At 46.0% G+C, this 16,462-nt stretch overlaps 1 protein-coding gene across 2 annotated transcripts; it reads left to right on the top strand.

Annotated features, from left to right (window-relative positions):
- Positions 1 to 7,670: 7,670 nt before the first annotated feature.
- On the top strand, positions 7,671 to 11,399 carry LOC100194151 (cytochrome c1, heme protein). Of its 2 annotated transcripts, none has more exons than XM_008663473.4 (8): positions 7,671 to 7,832; positions 8,455 to 8,522; positions 9,081 to 9,283; positions 9,572 to 9,851; positions 9,933 to 10,004; positions 10,610 to 10,726; positions 10,806 to 10,871; positions 10,969 to 11,318. In XM_008663473.4, the coding sequence occupies exons 2-8, from the start codon at positions 8,463 to 8,465 to the stop codon at positions 11,083 to 11,085; spliced, it is 915 nt and encodes a 304-aa protein (XP_008661695.1). In that variant the 5' UTR covers positions 7,671 to 7,832; positions 8,455 to 8,462; the 3' UTR covers positions 11,086 to 11,318. The 2 variants fall into 2 exon arrangements, with proteins under 2 accessions (XP_008661695.1, NP_001132673.1); NM_001139201.1 differs by having other exon boundaries at positions 7,720 to 7,836; positions 10,969 to 11,399.
- Positions 11,400 to 16,462: the final 5,063 nt, after the last annotated feature.

Genomic DNA, 16,462 nt, shown 5'->3' with positions numbered 1-16,462 from the left:
ATTCATACCATGCTCTTGGGGCTTGTTTGTGCCTATAAAGCGCTTTTGAGAGCTTATAAACATGTGAAGGATACTATCTTCAAAGCCGGGAGGTTGCTCAACATACACCTCTTCCTTGATAGGGCCATTGAGGAAGGCACTTTTCACATCCATTTGATATAACTTAAAGCCATGGTAAGTAGCATAGGCAAGCAATATTCAAATTAACTCAAGCCTAGCTATGAGTGCGTAGGTTTCATCGAAATCCAAACCCTCGACTTGTGAATACCCTTTTGCAATAAGTCGAGCTTTGTTCCTAGTCACCACACCATGCTCATCTTGTTTGTTGCGGAATACCCACTAGGTAAACTACAACATTTTGGTTAGGACATGGAACTAAATGCCATACCTCATTCCTTGTGAAGTTGTTGAGGTCCTCTTGTATTGCCACTACCCAGTCTAGATCTCTAAGTGCATCCTCTATCCTGTATGGCTCAATAGAAGACACAAAAGAGTAGTGTTCACAAAAATGAGCAACTCGAGATCAAGTGGTTACCCCCTTTTGAATGTCAGCAAGTATGGAATTGACGGGGTGATCTCGTTGAATTACTTGGTGGACTCTTGGGTGAGGTGGTCTTTGATCTTGAATCTCTTGTTCATCCTCCTTTTCTTAATCAACTTCATCTCCCCTTGATCGATGCCTTCTTCTTGAAGTGGCTCATTGTCTTGATCTTGATCCTCTTCTTCTTGAGCCAGTTCCTCATCTTGAGTTGGTGGAGAAGCTTGTATGGAAGATGATGGTTGATCTTGTGCTTGTGAAGGCTCTTCGGGTTCTTGTGGACACACATCTCCAATGGACATGTTCCTTAGCGCGATGCATAGAGCCTCTTCATCATCTAACTCATCAAGATCAACTTGCTCTACTTGAGAGCCATTAGTCTCATCAAACACAATGTCACAAGAAACTTCAACTAATCTAGTGGACTTGTTGAAGACTCTATATGCCCTTGTGTTTGAGTCATAACCAAGTAAAAAGCCTTCTACCGCTTTAGGAGCAATTTTTGAATTTTTACCTCTTTTAACAAGAATAAAGCACTTGCTCCCCAAAACTCTAAAATAAGAAATGTTGGGCTTTTTACCGGTGTGGAGTTCATATGATGTTTTCTTGAGGACAGTCCGGTGTACACCGGACATGGCACTGTTCATTGTCCGGTGCCTGCCACGTCAGCCGACCGTTGAGGTCTGTAGCAGTCGACCATTGGATCCGATCGTTACCCAGACAGTCCAGTGCACACCGGACAGTCTGGTGCTACAGCCCGAGGGCGCCTGTCTGTGGGGCCCTGTGCGCAGACTATCCGGTTGTCCTACAGGACAGTTACTATTCACTGTCCTGTGCGCCACCAGGCGCTGACTGACTTCCCTTTTTCATGGATTTCTTCGTTGATTCTTTTGGGCTTCTATTCTTCTTGAGTCTTGGACTTCTATGCTTCTTTTTATGTCTTTTTTGAGGTGTTGCATCCTCATGGCCTTAGTCCAATCCTCTTCGCATCATGTGAACTACAAACATAAACACTAGCACACTCATTAGTCCACAGGTTGTGTTGATCATCAAACACCAAAATCCCTTTAGCCAAATGGCCCGGGGTCCATTTTCCTTACAGATGTATATGAACTTTATGCACCTGAGAAAAGATCAACTAGATAAACTAGTTAGTCCATAAGTTTTGTGATGGTCATCAAACACCAAAATCGATTGTAGGAGATGGTTAAGGCCATTTCCCTTTCAAGTGTGCACCAAACCAATCTTGTAGAGAAGACCGCAAACAACCCTCAATCGTTTGGTTCAACGAACCATGGGTCCATGTGCTACTTACCTTCAAGCTTCAACAGCTAGTTTCCTATTCCGATGGTCGTGGTGACATGGCAGAGATCCTATGGTGAATGGACCCGGTCTGATACACCCTGATAGAGCCTACCATTGCCAGACCGATCCTTGCTATATCAGACTGACAGGGGTCTGGTGCACCAACGGACCACCACTGCTCAGAGTAGAATTCTCCACTTTTCTCCAATGACTATGTGGAGGTGGTTGGGAATATAAATACCTCCAACAAGTATTCAAGACACAAAAGAGCTACGCCAAACATACATTCATTCATTGCAACAACTCCAAGTCATTTAAAGCCTCTTAAGTCCATATTCAATTGATTCGAGCTAGTGAAGTGATTAGTGCCTCATGGAGAGTTTGCATTTAAGTTTGTTGCTTGGTTCTTGTGCTCTTGAGTTTCGTTCTCACTCTGATTCTCATTCTCACACTTGTAAAGCTAGCAAGAGACTTTGAATTTGTGTGGAGATCCTTGTGAAGACTTCGGTCTTTTGGATTTGAGAAGATAAGTAAAATTGTCTAAGTGATCGTTTGCGAGAGGGAAATGGTTAACAAATACCCATCCTAAGCGGACTCCTCAATGGGTACGAGGTTCTTCGAGAGCCAAAACTCGGGAAATAAATCACACGTATTCTTTGTGTTGTGCTTAATTATGATTTGTTTCTTCCTCTCCCTCTCTCTAAGTTCTCTTGCTTGCACTTGATTCTAAATCAATTGTATTGCTCCCAAAGTAATTCTATAATCATAAGAGCAACACTATCAAGAAGAACTACTCTCTCTCACTCTGATTGATTTAATTCTCGTTGTAACGCCTAACCGGGTTTGAGTTTTTGTATTGAGTGATAAATTTTAGGTTTCGACTATTCACCCCCTCTTGGCTACTTTCACAATAGCATTTTTCAAAAATTTGAAAACTACAAAGATGTTGTTTTCTACTGCCTGTTCGGGCAGGTAGGTCAAACACTGATACAACGTCCATTTAGGAAGATGCTTGCGTCTGCTGCTTGATTAGGTATGCACAAGCCAAAACATAGACAACACAAATACTCGTACAACTAGAACACTCAAATAGTCTTGTCGGGGACCAGATCCCCAGACCCCGGAGGCCCATGAGTCAGAGGGAAGACGAAGGAAGAGTATGTCCTAGAAGGACCCATTCCTAAATAACTCTGAGGCACTGAGCCCGAGGGTCGGGTGAGGCAGAGTCGGAAGGAGGGTAAGGTGAATCGAGAGGAAGTTACTTGAGTGGATTCCGCACCTAACCCCTAGACTGCCCCATCATAAATGACTAACCGCATTAAATACGCTTAGCAACGAGCCGCAGAGAGTTGGTCTTCCTTCCACTCACGGCTTGTGAACCTAGGACAGAGCTGTTAGAAAAATGCCCTAAAGATAATTATAGAGATGAGTATATTTCTTTGTATCCATGATATATATATTGCTTAGTTGAATATCCATGAAAGGTACCTTGTATTGATTAACAATTATGTGAATTGTTTGTGAGATTCTTTACTTGTATGGTTATTCTAAATGATGTCCCTTGTCAGAGTCGATGACTAGCACATATATTAGTTGATGACTACATTTCATAAGTCATGGACATGGAGATGTCAAACTAATAATGTGGGCGCATGTATGACATGAGGCTGGACCGACCCAATGTGAGATATTATAATATAGTTCTCTTTTTGCAACATGTATGCTGTGTCCTTAGACCTAAGATTGTCGCATGTTCTCAAGATGTGGATTGACCTACTTAGGGACTATCAAATGCTGCTTCGTAACTGGGTAGTTATAAAGGTAGTTTTGGGTTTGTCAGGAAGCATGTTGTGAGGCATGGTCAGTCAAGATGGAATTTGTCCCTCTCTTCTTGAGAGAGATATCTCTGGGCCCTCGAGTGATTGGATCAAGAAATGCATGGCCATGCTAGGGTTAAGGGTTAAGAGTTAACCATCGAAAGGATTCCATTTAACAGTATCGAGAAAGAGAGGTCAGCTTAGAGCCAGACCAAATATCGTGAGACAAAGGGAACAACATATACGTGATGTTGCAATGGTTTGTCTGATATGATCTTTACGTGCGCATAGGAGTTGACATGTTTTGCTAGAAGCCGCTGTCAATTATTGGGCCAAGTAAGAGTACTCGGGCCATGTCTATTTGTATGTGAACCTATAGGGTCACACACTTAAGGGGAAGGAAGCCTAACTCAGATTAGATCCGAAATTAGACCGGGCTTTAGGGTTACTGATGGGCCTCGGAGTCAGAAGCCCACCATAACGCCTATATAATGAGGGACGGGCGCGCGGTTAGGCTAACCCTAATTCACCACTAGCAAACGAGCAGCCGCTCGCCTCTCGCCGTCACGAAGCCACCGTCGCGAGCCTAGCAGTTCGGTACGCGACGCTTCCTCCCTGTACGTGTGGATACCTCGGAGGTGCTGCATCTGGAGCACTAGGACGAACCACGTGAGGACGTCGGCGACTGCACGACACTGCTCGACGCGTTCATCTACATCGAGACGTCTTCCGCTGCCCCGCGCGTCTAGTGGTAATTCCATGACCTATAACCGCAGTAGTTCTTGGTTTTATGGGGTTGAAAATTTTGTTTATCGCTAGCGTAGCCTCCCCATAATCCAACAAGAGCCCCACTCATAACCTACGGAGTTGTAGACCTGTAGCTCACTCATGGCCTACCAAGCCTAGGCTTGAGTCCCCTGATGGTCTACAGGATCCACAACACAATGAGGAGCGCTAAGGCTCCGGCTACGAAGGCCATGGGTTGACACGACATAGGAGGAGTAATGATGATGCCTGGGTCTCCTGCCACACACGCGCTTGATCATGGCCAACTTAAAGAGCCTGACCAGAAGGCTTAAACAATAAGGGAATAAGGGCAAACACTGACGGACATGTTTTTCTATACTTTATTTACCTTTCCTTACCTAGGAGTAGATGTAAAGTAGTTTTAGTTGTAGCTTTCTACAGATCCACCTCCACCTCTATTCGACTCTACGTTGTCTAAATCCATCTTGGGTGGCCTAGCAACCCCAAAACGACCCAAGGATCATATCCCTCCTGAGGGACAAGATCTACTTCACTCAAGGTCTGTTCCTCGAATTGATCTCTTAATTACTAGGTGACTCTACGTTGTCTGGGGACGCCCTGGTTGACCTGCTGACCCGTAGCACCCTAAGATCTCTCCCCCTAGGGGGTGGGATCTAGGTTCCAACGAGGAGGAAGATGACCCTACGCACATCGTGGATGGTCCGCCTCGACTTAGGGAAGAAATCGCTTCTGCCGCTAGGTCGCAGACCGTCCGACCCCTTGCCACGGACCGTCTGCTTCGGCGTAGGGCGCACCTCTAGGCGACTCGGTGACCTATCGTGGACCGCCGCCGTTGTCCAACTCATAGAGCCGAACAAAAGGTATTGTTCATCACGAGAAGGCCCTAAGGTTCGTTGTTGTTTGACCCCAAATAGGTGGTGGTCATCATAGAGGTGAGGTGACTCAATGCTCTAAAGATCTTCAACTTTATTCAACCCTACATCATCTAAAGGTGTCAAGTACCACCAGGCGGTTCATTCTAGTGTTTGGTGACCAAATCGACGCCAACACCCTTAAGGGCCATTTGGACCCCTTCATTTTAAAGGAATTGGAATTTACTCAATATAGTAGGTTATTTGGTTTGTAATTTAACATTCCATCACTTTCCATAGTTTAGATATAAGTCTATCCTAGATTCATATGACAAGAAGATGGAAATTGGTTCTATGTATCACTAGTCTATGTTTCTACTCTACAACTTATGACACACTCTTCATCTCGTTCCCCTAGTACAAACATAAAAAATAAATATCTCTCTCATATGACCAATAATAGTATACACATATATTCTATATAAAACTATATTAGCTTAATTGATTCATACCTAAATTATGATTATTAAAATAGAATTCAATTCCATGAATCCAAATGGGACCTTAGGAAAATGGGAATTACTTGGAAAAATGAGTTGCTAAATTAGCCCTAATAATCTCTACTACTTATTAAGGCTGCAATAGTAGTCTGTCATTCCTTGTTCTGCCCATTCCGTGTTCTGCCTTTCCGATTCCCTCCTCCCCACGCACAGTCCATTCCCATGTTTTGCCACCATTCTATATCTATCATTCTCATTCCCCTCCCCGCAAAGCCCATTCCCATTCCCCCGTACAGACGACGTCTAGCTAAAATTAAAAAAACACATATGGCCCCAAGGGGATTTGAACCCATGACCTCCCAAGCAAATGCCAGCAGTAGCTACCACTGCACCACATGTGTGTTTATGTTCACATTTATAACAGGTAACACATCTACTACATCTCTCCCCAAGCCCACCTGCTACCCTTGCACAATGTGTAGTAGTAGATAAGTGTCACCAAGATTCTTGAATTATATTTTTGGATGGAGGTAGTAGTATTTAAAGAAAAGCCTTGCATGCAATTTCTTTTGTTTGAATAATTTTTCAACTTAAATTCCTTTTTTGCATGTGTGACATTTATTCTTCGTATAATTTTTTTCCATGGTTCTGACTCGTGAGTCATTTTTATAAACGAACGCCAAACATGAATCCATGTTTCTTACTTGAAAACCCCGAACAGACACCATTAGCAGGAGACACTCGCATTGGGGTCGCTCATCGATGACGAGAAGAAACTTGGCGACTGCCAGTTCAACCTCTAGAAACAGTCCTACGTGGTCGCATGTGCCACTATGTACGACAAGCTCCGGCGCTGTCGTCACTTGGACGCGGTGCAGAGCGGCTGCTCCGCGCTGTCCATGGTCAAGTAGGGGACCTCATGGTCGTCGCCAACGTCGGCGACTCTCGGGTTGTTCTGGGCACCGCATTCGACGACGATGCCATCACATCGTCCAACTCATTGTCTACCTGAAGCCAACCTGCCACGTAAGTCGCTATTGACCGGCCATGAATTCTTGTGCGCTGGAACAATGGCCGTTGCTGACGTTGTGTGAATGTCCTCGAACATGATGTATGTAGAGGAGTAGCGCATTCGGTGGTGCAACAGCCAGGGGTACTACCTTGCTGATGAACCAGAGGTACACTTCGTTTTACAACTCAGCCAAGAGTCATCAATACTCGGTATGTCGCGCGGTATGTCGCGCGCGTTCGACGACTACTATATCGAGGACTGTGGCGTCATCTTGGCGCCGGAGGTGACACAGAGGAAGACCGACAACAATAACCAGTTCGAGTTCGTCATCCTCGCCACCGTTGGGGTAGCTTTTGTGCCGGTTTGCCTTTAATTCTCTTCGAAAACACACACTTGTCTTTTTGTTTAAGCAAAAGCGTATGGTGGTACGTGTCTCATGATTATCGATGTACGAGGGAATTTCTTCTGGCATGTGTGGAACATGCTCTCCAATGATGAGACCATGCAAATCGTGACATATATCGAAGTCTGCATGATACTGATGGTTGCAATGTAGTGGTGAAACATATAGATTAAAATAACAAAATTTATGTATGACCAGAATCACAAATTGATTATGAAACATTTTCTCATAACGGTATAACACAAATTATATATATAAGTTATTATAGTATACTGGTATTATTTATTCTCGTTGCAACGCACGGACACTCAGCTAGTGCATTTATTAAAATTTATTAAATGTGGAACAATTCTGAAGGGAAGTAGATAAACAACCTATTCATTTGGGCCTCTAATTCAGCCGATCATTTTGGGCCTCCAAGGGCCTACCTGGCCCGTCCGGAAGACACGGCGCAAGGCGACCCCACGTGTCAGTGTGACAAACCCAAAGACCGGCACCCCGACGGGTCCGAGTTCGAGGCGCATCGCGGCATCGGCATCGCCACAAGGCCCTCTCACGCTCACGCGGTCACGCCCCCGGACCCTTCTCCCCGCGCCGCCGCTCGCCGGAGCTCCGCGTCTCCGCCCGCGCCACACCCTGTAGGTAACTGATTCGGACCCTTGCTCCCGTTGCTTTCTGCTGGTTGTCCCCGTCCCAGGCGTCTGGGGTCTCCGATCTGGTGATCTGCTCTAGTCTCCGGTAGTTGCGGACGACTCCTGGTCCTGGGTCGTGTATTGGCCTCTTGGGGCCGTGGGAATCGGGCGGCTAGATCTGTGCGAATCATATCGATTGGAGCGTCCCATGGGCATCCGGAACTTCACCTCGCGTGCATCACCGGAGGCATCGTTCTCGTCCGTCTGGATTTCACCGGGCTGGAGATTCGTCCACACCAAGTTGAGACCATTTCTGTTTGCTTCCTTTTGTTTTGCTCGTTAGGACGCGTTAGATTGCTAGTTGTGTTCTGCAGAGCCATTTCCTCGTTGTCTATGATCACTAGAACGCAAAATCTAGCCTTTTTAATCTGTTGCGGGTTTGGGTGACGAAATTAGCAACACAACCTTTGATTTTGTTCTCGTGATAATGTGATTTTGTTTCAAGTGATGTCACTAGAATGGTCGACTATTGTCACTCTGTCAATGGGAGTGAAACGAGGTCCTGCTAGTTATTGTATCAAAACCACTTCGTCATGTAACTAATAAGTCCTCGTACTGGAATTTGCAGAATCCTCAATGGCTGCCGCAAGGGGCATTAACCAGCTCCTGAAGAGAACTCTCTACAACCAGTCTGTTGTAAGTATTTTGGTGCACTTTTTGTTTGCTTGCCAGTTGCTTTAAATTACTACCTCTGTTCTTGAATATTTGTCGCCCACTAGTTCATTTCTGAACTAAACCGCGACAAATAAAAAAGAACGGAGAGAGTACATCCATATTCATTCTTCTTACCATGTGATTTTTATTTCTACATATCCATCTTGGGTACACCATCACAATATGGAATATGACTGAAATCCATTGTTTATGCTTAAAAACAAGTCATAGAAAACATGTTTAAGTTGTTGGAATCTACAGTTTCTCCATCAAGTGATGATAAATCACTGCTGCATGTGTTTCTTGTATGGCTCTTGCTTCTCAGTTTTGTCTTCTACTGTATAGATTTGAACCAGATAACGTACATTATGGTAATTTGTAAAGTTCTGTTGGCTCTACATTGACTACTTATCCCTTTTTACTGTCGCCATCCATTCAGAACCAAAACTACTACTTCTGGAGCATGTTTACGAGTTGGTTAAACCAGTACCATTTTTCTGCGTGTCTCAGTTGTCTCAACATCATTATCATGCTCTTCAGGGTTCGTCGCCGCTTTTCTCATTTCGGGGAAAGCATGAAGAATCGTCTGCTGGACTGAGAGCATTGGCTCTTCTTGGAGTTGGTGCCTCTGGTCTTTTGAGTTTTGCTACAATAGCATCTGCTGATGAAGCTGAGCATGGCTTGGCAGCCCCAGATTATCCCTGGCCACATGCTGGCATCATGAGCTCGTATGATCACGCATCGTAAGTCAACAGATCCTCTTCTTTTCACGAATCTTTATTTTATATTGACATGAGTGTTTACAAATTTGTGTAAGCCTTATTTATGAAATATGGATTGGTGCACAGAAATTGACAACCTTTTTTGGTGTACTAGGGTATATTAATTCTTAAATGACACCTACTAATTTAAGAATAAAAGCTGAAGTCGAATTTTAGCTGTCTTGTTACCAGGAAAAAATCTTATTGAAGTGTTAGTACCTTGTTTTCATGTATGGTGCTCTAATTTATCTTAAAAATATTATTGTACAGAATTCGGCGTGGGCATCAAGTTTACACGCAAGTTTGTGCCTCTTGTCACTCCATGTCCTTGATTTCATACCGTGATTTGGTTGGCGTGGCCTATACTGAAGAGGAAACAAAGGCAATGGCTGCTGAGATTGAGGTAGTTGATGGTCCTAATGATGAGGGTGAAATGTTCACCCGCCCTGGTAAACTGAGCGATCGCTTCCCACAGCCTTATGCAAACGAGCAAGCAGCCCGGTTTGCTAATGGTGGTGCATACCCTCCGGACCTTAGTCTCATCACAAAGGTAATTACAGCTAATTTTTTGCAGTGATCTGTTGTGATCTTCCATTGCGTATGGCTTACTGTTCACAATGCAATCATTCAGGCAAGGCACAATGGTCAGAACTATGTTTTCGCTCTTCTTACTGGATATCATGATCCACCTGCTGGTGTTCAGGTACCTGTTTATTTATTGTTTCAATCTGGTGTGCTTTATAGCTCCATGATGTGTTCTCCAGTATCGTTGTTTATAAAATGGTCAAGAGAAACTTCTTCCCTGATATACAATCACTTAAAATGCATGGTACATTTCAAATCACTGCATCATACTCATGCACTGTGTTTTTTGTTTTAATGATGTTGTATGTTGAAAGCACTGAACTGCAGATTATTATGTTTCAGTGCATAATCCTTTATGTTCTATGAGCAACGATTGCTCAGGTCAACACTAGTTTAATCTGTATGTATACCATGGATGATTCTTTGATTCCAGAATCTAGTCAAACCGTGTCCTATAGATACTGACTACAAAATCTCTCATGATTCTGATAAAGGGTGTATTATCTTCCACTCTTGCATTTTTGTGTTTGCCTTATACTTCTGTTTCAAAGGCGATGCGTAGAGTCCAGGCAGACCCAGCTCACCTTGGGGGTCTAGTTACGCCTTATCGTCTAGGCGATAAGGCATACCAAGGTCACCTTGGTTTGCCTTGTCGCCTTTGAAACCATGGCTCTTGTTATCTCGTAATCAAACCATAAAAACTTTGGTTTATTTGCATCCTAGATTCGTGAGGGTCTGCACTACAATCCCTACTTCCCTGGTGGTGCCATAGCCATGCCGAAGATGCTTAATGATGGAGCTGTTGAGTATGAGGATGGTACACCTGCAACTGAAGCCCAGGTAAACTAACTGTCATGTTGATTCCTGTACTTTTGAATTGTGGGGCAGGACTAAAGTTTGATCACTCATATTCCCTCAGATGGGTAAGGATGTCGTATCATTCCTTTCGTGGGCAGCTGAGCCTGAGATGGAAGAGAGAAAGCTGGTAACAACCTCTTGACTTAAATCGCTCAGATTGCTCTATTGCTATTCAATTTGCTACTCCATATCCTGATCACAATCCACTCAAAAATCCATTGTAGATGGGAGTGAAATGGATCTTTCTACTATCACTAGCGCTTCTCCAAGCTGCCTACTACCGCCGCATGAGGTGGTCAGTCTTGAAGTCCCGAAAGCTGGTCCTGGATGTCGTCAACTGAGGACTATCATTACCCTTTTTTTTATTGAAATATGTTGAGCCGTTAAGGAGCATTCAAAATAATGAGTTGGTGGTGTACAATTTTCCACTGGGGCTAGGTTCCATGCCTAGAAATTATTTTGTTTTCTTTACTCTGCTGAGCTGCAAAAGCATTTCACCAAGGGAGTACATTTCACGGTTTGTTTTTGGTTTGCAATGCCTCAATATCACCAGCAATCTTCTAACTTAACTGCTGATGGGTCTCATGCTATTGAATACTCATATAGTCCTATCGTACGGTTGGGCCTCTCTTAAAGTCATATTTTGTGTTCGCTTATATTGGGTTGCATGGTTATGGTTAAATATATGTTGGGGCGAAGGCGAAGACGCCACCCTTCGCTCGATGCCTTCGCCTACCTCGTTGCACCAACGGAGGCAAGATGACTGGCAGATTTACCCTTCGTCCCACACGTCGCCGGACGAAAACCTGTGACGAGATCGTCGCATCCTGCGGCCTCGTCCAACATGGAGGTGCGGCCTTATCCAACATGGAGACCCACGTGTGATCCGGCCCATTGTAACAGGCCCTGCGTGGTCGCTGCGCATTACGGGCCTAATTTGTAAAGGTCTCCCTGTAATTACAGTCTGTAACCCTGCTTTATGCGAACATTCCGGAGATAACCTAGGTGCCTGAGGGCATATGCGTCCTTAACACTGGGCGCTGAGCACTCAGATACCTATAAATACCCCCGCACAGTGCCCTTGAGAGGCTGGATTAACAGAGCTATTGCCGTCTCGAGCAAAAACCCTGTTTACGTTGCTTCACTCCCCCGTTGGATCAACTTGCCCAGAAGAGCAAGTTCCAACATTTGGCGCCCATCGTTCATGCTACGAAAAAACCACCCGAGATGGCACCCAAGAAAGCTAGCTCGAAGGCTGACGAGGCTGTGAAGGCAGCACTGCTGGCCGAGAAAAAGGGCAAGACCCTCGCCCTCGTCGACACAACCCACCAAGAGGCCACCGAAGACGACGCTCTCAGCAAGAGACAGCGCAACGAACAACCCACTCCCGAAGGCAGTCTCCGCACCTGCAGCTCTGGAGGACAACCGCAACTTCCCCCCAGGCTTCGCTCCACCGGAGGGCGCGGACGCCATCGAGGACGGCGAAGTCATCGGCGTCTCAGCGGAAGAGCAGCTACAGCTGCGCGCCTTGCGCATCAAGAACCGCAATCTCCAGAAGCAAAAAGAGATACTTGAGGCCAAACGCCAACGTGTGTCTGCACAAGCCAAGGTGCGGCAGATGATACGCGACGAAGAGCAGAAGGCTCAGGAGCTCGAACAAGAGATCGCGCTAATGCAGCGCGAAGGCCACCTCGGCCTGCAACACGGCCCACCCCTGCAACAGCGCGCACAAGCCGAAGACCTATACTTCCCCAGCACGGCCACGACATCCCACACGCCGCGACATTCCAAGGTGTCAACTACCTCGATGAGCGAAGTCCCCTGGCGCCACACCTGCAAGTGACACCTTGGCCCGCCAACTTCCGGGCAGGGACCTATCCCAAGTACAACGGCAGCACTGACCCAGCACAGTACATCATGAGTTATCAGGTCGCCGTTGCATCTTTCGGAGGGGACAACGCCACGATGGCCAAGTCGTTCATCATCGCCCTCGAAGGCCCAGCCCTCACCTGGTACACCAGGTTGCCCCCGTTGTCCATCGACTCCTGGAGAAGCCTCCGGGACAAATTCCTGCTCAACTTCCAAGGGTACCGCCCAGACACCGACGCCTTGGCTGAACTTTCACTCTGCAAGCAGCTGGAAAAAGAGACTCTGCGGGAGTACTACCGCAAGTTTCTGACCCTCAAGTCACAACTGCCTTCGGTCGATGACCAAATCGCCATCCACTACGCCATCAGTGGCCTTTGGGCCGGCGTCCTTTACAGCCACTGCATCAGGGATCCGCCCAAGAACCTCCAGGAGTTGTATCAGCTATTTGAAAAATATGCCAGATCCAAAGAGCTCCACCAGCGCAAAGTCGAGTCTCAGAGGAAACCCAAAGACACACCACAGTCCAGCCGCATGTGGACGAGGCCTTCGCAGCCAGACTCCGGTCGGGACGGCCGCAATCAGCAGCAAGTGCACAACATTGCCAACCAGCACCCCACTGGCAAGGCCTCTCGCCGCCAGGAATATCCCCCAGGGCCGTGGGAACGGGACTCGTGGTCGAGGCCGGGGACGTGCGCAGCAGCCGCGCCGATTTTACTGCCTGTTCCACGGCGAAGACTGCGCCCACCAAACCAGAGACTGTCCAGAGACGAAGGCCACCAGAGACAGGATGGCACGGGCGCAACCAGCCGACACCCCTAGAGTTGTCGCGCACACATATCAGCAACCCCCTCCGCCATACATCCACGGCCCCGCTCCGCATCCACCGCACCACGCATACCAACACCACCAGGAAGTACAAATCGTACCTACCCCACCCCCACCTCTACACCAGCAACGACAAAACATCCACCACCCCATGCCCCAAAGCAAGAGGACTTCGCCGATCAGCCGTATCGCGGAGTCATTCATATGATCACTGGAGGGTCCAACGCCGACTTCGACATGAAACGACAGAAGCGGGACCACTACCGCAGCATCAACCATGTCGCCATCACCGGTCCGGTCGTACAGATGAAGTGGTCCCATGTGCCGCTAACCTTTGACGCCCGAGACGTCGATCTGCGCAGCGCCCCCCACATCGACGCCATGGTTATCAACTGCAGCGTGGCAGGCTGGGACCTGCACAAAGTCCTAGTCGACAATGGCAGCCAAGCAGACATCATTTTCCTCCATGCCTTCGACCGCATGGGCATCAGCCACAACCTGCTCAAGCCTTCGGATAACCCACTGTGTGGCTTCGGCGACAAGGGCACGTTTCTCGTCGGCAAAATAGAGTTGCCTCTCTCCTTCGGTGTAGCACCCAATGCCCGAAGTGAGCAAGTGACTTTCGACATCGTCGACATGGTGTACCCGTACAACGCCATAATGGGTCGGGGCTCCATTAACAAGTTCGAGGCAACCATTCATGGACTCTACCTGTGCATGAAGATCCCAGGTCCGCAAGGCGCCATCACAGTCTACGGCAACCAGCAGACTGCACGCAACATAGAAAGAGACTTCGTTCCCGGGCAAAGGAACGTACACTGCCTCACGGCCCAGCGCAAGGTCCCCGAATCTGCCAGCCCAACCGCCAAAGAACATGACAAAGCACAGCTGCAGAGCAACGACGGAACCAAAACTGTCCCCCTTGACAAGGCGACACCCAAGCAAACGGTCACCATCAGCGAAGACCTCACTCCGCATGACGAGGAGAAACTCCTCTGCTGTTTGTCCAAGAACAAAGACGTCTTCGCCTGGTCCGCCCTCGACCTGGCCGAATTTTTTATATTTTGGCCCTCCCTTGGAAAAAAATTCATGTTTGGACCTTAGAAAATTTTAATGTCATTTTTGGACCCTTTGCTCGGCGCCATAGCCAATGGCGCCGAGATAACACAGCTCGGCGCCATAGGCTATGGCGCCGAGGTGCGTGCTGCGTTGGCACAAACGGACGTCGTGGCACTAACGTGGCACCGAGCTCGGCGCCATAGATCTTGGCGCCGAGCTCTGTTATATACACAAAACTTGTCTATCTCAGTTGGTAGAGTGCAAGGCTTTTAACCTTATGGTCATGGGTTCAAGCCTCACAATGGGCATGTTTTAATACTTTTTTTTGTCTTTGTCACTGATTTTTTTTGTTGTCCAGATTTTTCGTTTATGTCGCTGATTTGTCCGTCTAGATTTATTTCTTATCTTGATTTTTTGTTTTTGTGACTGATTTGTTTATCCATCCATATTTTTTTGTTTATCCAGCGAGCACAGCGGCTATGTGCCACAGTGGCCGCGAAGCCGTCAACTTTCCCCCTTGTTTGCTCAGCTAACCACATAAAAATCAAATGAGAACACTCTTACTTCAATCATGACCACATAAAAATATTATATTTTCATTGAGTTCTTTTGAACATAAATTCTAAAAACATAATAACATATTCCCATTAAAAAGAAGCACACATATTCATCTTTTTTCCTCTGCACTAAATAAAAGTATACTTCATTATATACTTATCTCATGGATGATATATTTTAGAATTTACTGCATAAATTACTCCATTAGGTGATACATAATTCCATTCCCTCCATTTACTATGACGTTTCTCAAACAAATTTACTCCACTAGGTGATACATAATTCCATTCCCTCCATTAATCTTTCCATTCAGCGCGACATAAACGAAATATCTGGACAACAAAAAAAACAAATCAGTGATAAAGATAAAAAGTATTAAAAAACCATGATGTGATCCATTGACAGCACCGTTGTGATTGCAAGCAACGTAAACGCAGGGGCAGGCGCAGGCCCCTCCCTCCTCCTCTTGCAGTAGCTGCAGCTCTGCATTATTGAAGCCGGCCGGCCGACCTGGCCAGGGGGGACCTCGATGGCGAGAGGAAACATACTTGCATTGGTTAGCGGCCACCGGTTTAGCTATGGTGCATCGCGGTCACGGGCGCAATAATGCACGCAACCTTGAGGTTGTGGGTTCGAGTACATTAGATTATTGGAGTTTTAGAGTCCAAAATATAAATATATTTGCATTGGTTAGTGGCCACCGGTTTAGTTATGATAAATTTTAATTAATATTAAAAAGTATAATTTCGAATACATTAGATTATTGGAGTTTTAGAGTCCAAAATATAAATATACTTAATAAACAAAAAGATTATAATTAGAGTCCAAAATATAAATATATCAGGTATAAATAAACAGTGACCTGATGATTTTATAAAGTACTCCGTACTTCCATAGGGTGGGTTACTTATGTGCATGGTACTTGCGTCACGGAGTTTGAATAAACAATAAACAAAAACAAAAATATCTAGATGAATAAATAAATCAGTCACAAAAACAAAAAAACTAGATGAAAAATAAATCTGGATAGAGAAATCAGCGACATAAACGAAAAATATGGACAACAAAAAAATAAATTAGTGACAAAGACAAAAAAATATTGAACGTCCACCATGGGGCTTGAACCCACAATCTCAAAGTTAAAAGCCTTGCACTCAACCAACTGAGCTAGACATGCTTTGTCGTTACATATCCGAGCTCGGCGCCATAGATTTTGGCGCCGAGCTCGGTACCACGTTGGCGCCATGTCGTTCAGGTTGTGCCAGTGTAGCACGTACCTCGGCGCCATAGCCTATGGCGCCGAGATATGTTACCTCGGCGCCATAGGCTATGACGCCGAGCAAAGGGTCCAAAAATGACATTAAAATTTTTTAAGGTCTAAACATGAATTATTTTTTGAGAAAGGGA

This window comes from Zea mays, chromosome 1 (assembly GCF_902167145.1).
Source record: "Zea mays cultivar B73 chromosome 1, Zm-B73-REFERENCE-NAM-5.0, whole genome shotgun sequence".
In the NCBI taxonomy this organism is placed as follows: Eukaryota; Viridiplantae; Streptophyta; class Magnoliopsida; order Poales; family Poaceae; genus Zea; species Zea mays.
Note: the sequence above shows the minus strand (reverse complement) of the source record. Positions and strands in the feature narration are given on the sequence as shown.